Genomic DNA, 5,604 nt, shown 5'->3' with positions numbered 1-5,604 from the left:
TCTCTGACTCTGATGACAAACCACCTCCCTAACTCTAATCCTCTAATCTATTTAAATAAAACCCTACTAGTTTTATTAATTCAGTAACTCCCCTTAATTATTACTAATTCCACCCTTTTCCTTATATTTAATTAAAATTCTATTTTCCTTCCTATCATACCCCAAAAGTTACACTCCTTTTTTCCTTTTTCACATATATCATTTGCATACATATAAACTGTATCATGCACGACCATTGCATTTGGTCATGAAATCACAAGCATGGCCACATTGTGTTTGTATCTTAACCCTAGGGTTTTACTTTATTTATTTATCAACTAACCCTAATTCCATTGAGAGATGGTGCTTGTTTACTTTTGTTACTCATGTAGATAACCATGCTTCAAATCAAGGCAATACAAAGGTCTTTTGGGCCATAAAAAAGGAAAGTTTGTTCATGGTGATTCAAAGGTGGTTCATGTGTTTATTTTCAAGCCACATCACTCAATTTTCAAGATATCTTCAAGTTCACTCAAGCACTAATCAATATTTCATCAAGGGTTTCTTATTGCATCATCATCATGGCTTGGAATGCAAGAAAACATCAAAATTGCAAAAGGTGTGAAAGTGTGTTTGACCTAATTTGCAAGTATGCCCTACTTTTGGTCCAAGCTCCATAATTTCTTCAATTTTCATCCAAATAACAAGCTTATTTGATCCAAATGTGCATTTTGGGATCCTATACAACTTTGACTCAAGGGTTAAACATCAATTTATCCATTTAAGACCTCATTTATGCCATTGGCCAAGTTGCCAATTTGGGTCAAACCCTTGCCATGACCCCTACTTTCGACCCTTTCCATTTTCAGCTCAAGTATCCTTTTGACCCCATTACTTTTACATTGTGTTAATCTTATGGAAAATGTTGCAACCAGTGGAAAGTCAAACAAATTTCCCATTTCCATTTAATTTGTTTTTCAGTTTTGGCAATCTACTCTTTAAGGATTTTTGCATCCCTATACACACTCTATGTGTACAAAATTTTCCACAAGCAATAAAAATGAAGACAAGCTTCTCAAAGTGTTTTGATGAAGACATGCTCTACACAAGAAAATGTGCATCACAAAAAGGAAAAGATTTGCTAAATAGAAATCCTATGTTTCTATATATAAAAGCAATTTTTCCAACTTATTTTTATTATGGTATAAATGGTCATACACCTAATGCTTGCTATGTTAGAAACTTTAAAATGGCATGTGGGTATTCCGTGTGGGTAAAGAAAGGTACTAGTTATGAAGGACCTAAAGAAATTTGGGTTCATAACAAAACATAAATTTTTTTGTAGGTATGCTTGAAAACCACATCAAATCTATGGTGTCTAGATAGTGGTTGTTTCGAGCATATGACGGGAGACACAAACAAATTTTCAAATCTAGTGCTTAAGACCAAGGGTTATGTTACTTATGGAGATAACAACAAAGGAAATATTCTTGGCATAGGTAAAGTTGGAGCACCACCTTTCACGTCCATTGGATTTGTTATTTATATTGAAGGACTAAAGCACAATCTTCTAAGCATTAGGTAACTTTGTGACAAAGGCTTCAAGATCAAGTTCACAAAAGATGAATGCTTGACTGAAGATGAAGTCATCAATGAGGTAAAACTCAAAGGTAAAAGAACCAATAATATATTTATGATTTCCATTGATAATTTGTCTTTAAAGGTAAAATGTCCCATGGTGAACAACAATGACGCATGGCTATGGCCTAAGAGAATTGCTCACATTCATATGGAACACTTGAATAAACTAGTCAAGCATGATCTTGTCATTGGATTGCGTAAGATGAAAATTTTCAAAGATAGATTATGTGATGCATGTCAAAAGGTAAAGCAAACCAAATCAACTTTCAAACCTAATAATGTGGTGTCCACTTCAAGGCCACTACAATTGTTGCATATGGACTTATTTGGTCCATCAAGAACAAGAAGCTTCGGAGGTAATGTATACACTTTAGTTATTGTTGATGATTTTTATATATATACTTGGGCATTCTTTTTAGTGCAGAAAAGTGATGCATTAAAGGCGTTCAAGAAGTGTGCAAGGAAAATCCAAAATGAGAAATCACTAAAAATTTCTTCCATAAGAAGCGACCATGGCGGAGAATTCCAAAATGCCTCTTTCGAAGAATTTTGCAAAGAACGTGGAATATTTCACAATTTATCGGAACCAAGGACTCCTCAACAATATGGAGTGGTGGAAAGAACGAATAGGTCACTCCTGGAACTTGCAAGAACAATGCTTAGCGACTTGAATCTTCCAAAATATTTTTGGGCGGATACGGTAAGCACGACATGCTATGTAAATAATATAGTTATTATAAGACCTATTTTGAAAAAGACTCCTTATGAACTTTTCAAAGAAAGGAAACCAAACATTTCTTATTTTCACATTTTTTGATGCAAATGCTTTGTCTTAAACAATGACAAAGACAACCTCGGTAAGTTTGATAAAAAGTCATATGAAGGTATTTTTCTTGGCTATTCTCTCTCTAGTAAAGTATATAGAATTTATAATAAATGAACTTTAACTATTGAAGAATCTATGCATGTTTATTCTGATGAAACTAACCCCTCCAAGGAGGATGTTGTTTTGTGTGATGATGATGATATTGTAGATGTTCCTCAAGAAGATACTTCCAAAGTCAACAATAATAATCAAACAGAACATCATGAATAACCAATTCAAAAAGAGACAAATGATAATGATCTACCTAAAGAATGGAGAACTCATAGAGATCATCCAATTGATAAAGTCATTGGTGATATTAGTCAATGCGTTGCAACAAGATTAAATCTCAAAGATGCATGCTTGAATATGGCGTTTGTTTCAACAATTGAACCTTCTAAAGTTCATGAAGCCTTAGCAGATGACCAATGGATAGTTATTGATGCAAGAAGAGTTAAACCAATTCGAAAGGAATCAAGTTTGGGAACTTATCCCTAGGCCAAGTGGTAAACACATCATATGCAGCAGATGGGTGTTTAAGAACAATCTTGATGAGAATGGTATAATTGTTCGAAACAAAGCAAGGTTGGTGGCCCAAGGATACAGTCAAGAGGAAGGAATTGATTTTGAATAAATGTTCACTCTGGTTGCAAGGTTAGAAGTTATCCGTTTATTACTTGCTTATGCTTGTTTATTAAATTTTTAGTTATTCCAAATGGATGTCCATAGTGCCTTCTTGAATGGCTACATCAATGAAGAAGTTTATGTCAAACAACCCCTGGGCTTTGAAGACTTCAAGAATCCTTCACATGTCTTCAAGTTGAAAAAATATCTTTATGGCTTAAACTAAGCACCAAGGGTGTGGTATGATCGACTTAGTAACGTTCTTTGTGAAAGAGGATTTGAAAAAGGTAAAGTTGATAAGACCTTGTTCATTAAGAAAATAAAAGGTAACACTGTATTGGTTCAAGTCTATGTTGACGATATCATATTCGGCATAATAAATAAAGAAATGTGTGAAGAATTTTCATTGATGATGCAAGGAGAATTCGAGATGTCCATGATGGGTAAGATGAACTATTGGACTCCAAATTAAGCAACTAAAGGATGGAATCTTCATCAACCAATCAAAGTACTACAAAGAGTTGTTGAAAAGATTCGACATGGATAGTTGCAAGGCAGTGTCTACTCCAATGGGATCCGGAACTTATGTTGATCAAGATGAATCAGGTGTTTTTATCACAAAGTATCAAGGTATGATTGGTTCCTTACTATATTTGATGGCAAGCCATCCTGATATAATGTTTAGTGTGTGTCTTTGTGCGCAGTTTCAAGCCAATCCAAAGGAATTGCATCTTACCGCTGTTAAAAGGATCATGAAGTATCTCAAAGGAACAACGAATGTCGGCCTATGGTATCCAAGAGGTAGTATATGTGATTTAATTGGATATTCTGACTCGGATTATGCAGGTTGCAAAACTGATAGAAAAAGTACAAGTGGAACATGTAACATCCTAGGAAATGTATTACTTTCTTGGGCATGTAAGAAACAAGCATGTGTTTCTCTTAGCACCACAGAAGTAGAATACATAGCAACAGGGAGTTGTTGTGCTCAAATTCTATGGCTAAAGCAATAACTGAGTGATTTCGGACTAAATCTTGGATGCATACCACTTCGATGTGTGAACACAAGTGCAATAAATATAACAAAGAATCCAGTGATGCATTCTCGTACTAAACACATAGGCATTCAACATCACTTCTTACGTGATCATGTGTTCAAAGGTGATGTTGAAGTCTTGTTTGTGGATACACATAATCAGCTTGCTGACATATTCATAAAACCTCTCTCGAAGGAATCATTTTACAAAATTCAGAGGGAACTTGATATTTTAGATGATTGTGACATTTGATTCTTCAAAGTTAATCAGTGCAAACACAAAGGTACACTCTCTCATTACCTCAAATTTTCATTTAAAATTTTATGTATGTGTTTTCTTACATGAGTTTTGAGAAAATTAATTTTTTGTGCCTTTATAATGTTCGTATGACATGTTTGTTTCATATAAAAATGCCCAAGGATATTTAATAACATGTGTAAGTGTTGGTTTCTTAAAGTTCATTGCATGCTGATCCTGGTGACCATTCTGTTTTTTTTATTGAGGTAATCGGTTACCCCTTATTAAGTAATCGATTACATGCTTGCTTGCGTGACTCATTGCAGCGTTTTTGCAGTGTAACAGATTACACCTCTCAGGGTAATCGATTACATCTGAATGTTATCAATATTTTTGCTTTTTATTAAATATGTGTTATTTGTCTTTTTTTTAATAAGTGATTAAAGTGATTAAAATGATTAATGTGTTTGTTTCTTGTTTTTTTTTGTTATGATGAGTTTTCTTGTTTTTAAGTTTATATTTTAATCATTATTTATGGACAATTTGTTTTGTATTAAGTTATGTGTTTTTGGTTGTTTTTTTATTTGTTTATGTGTTCATATAATATGTTATATTATCATACAACATATGGTTGTTCATTATTTAGTTTTTCCCACCTTTTTGCTAATGACAAAGGGGAAGAAGATATATTTGGTTCTTGTATATTTCTCTAACAATGCAGCTAGCGATTACTTTTAAAATTCTCTTAATCACGGATCAAGGGGGAACTTCGATCATGGGAAGTTACAATTGTTAAAGAAAGCAAGATTGGATAAAACTTTCAATAAAGAGTTGTCATCATCAAAAAGGGGGAGAATGTGAAGACAAGCATCTCAAAGTGTTTTGATGAACATGCTCCACAAGGAAATGTGTATCGCAAAAAGAATGGTTCAAGACTCAAGCACAAGTCAAGCTTCACTTATAAAAGGATTTCAAGTCTTGAAGATTTCTATTGAATTGATCAAATTATTAAGGTATAAAATTCTCAACATCTCTATGTTCATTCAAGTGCTCAAGAGTTTCATTCATGCATGTCATGTTTCATTTAGGACTCTTAAATATTTTCATTTGTGCCTTATAATTCATTTTCAACAACATTTGGTCATTCAGCCTTGATGGTAATCGATTACCAGGTTTGAAGTAACTGATTACCAGCTGTCTGCGCTGCCTCTTGTGACAATT

The 5,604-nt window shown here is 33.7% G+C and overlaps 1 protein-coding gene across 1 annotated transcript; it reads left to right on the top strand.

Moving 5' to 3' along the window:
- Positions 1-3,648: 3,648 nt before the first annotated feature.
- On the top strand, positions 3,649-4,122 carry LOC127137282 (secreted RxLR effector protein 161-like). The gene has a single exon (XM_051063752.1). The coding sequence runs from the start codon at positions 3,649-3,651 to the stop codon at positions 4,120-4,122; it is 474 nt and encodes a 157-aa protein (XP_050919709.1).
- Positions 4,123-5,604: the final 1,482 nt, after the last annotated feature.

This window comes from Lathyrus oleraceus, chromosome 4, assembly GCF_024323335.1.
Source record: "Lathyrus oleraceus cultivar Zhongwan6 chromosome 4, CAAS_Psat_ZW6_1.0, whole genome shotgun sequence".
Classification (NCBI taxonomy): Eukaryota; Viridiplantae; Streptophyta; class Magnoliopsida; order Fabales; family Fabaceae; genus Lathyrus; species Lathyrus oleraceus.
Note: the sequence above shows the minus strand (reverse complement) of the source record. Positions and strands in the feature narration are given on the sequence as shown.

What these genes read in the sequence shown, in the direction of transcription:
- LOC127137282 (XM_051063752.1), top strand. Translation starts at nt 3,649, where the DNA reads ATGGATAGTTGCAAGGCAGTGTCTACTCCAATGGGATCCGGAACTTAT.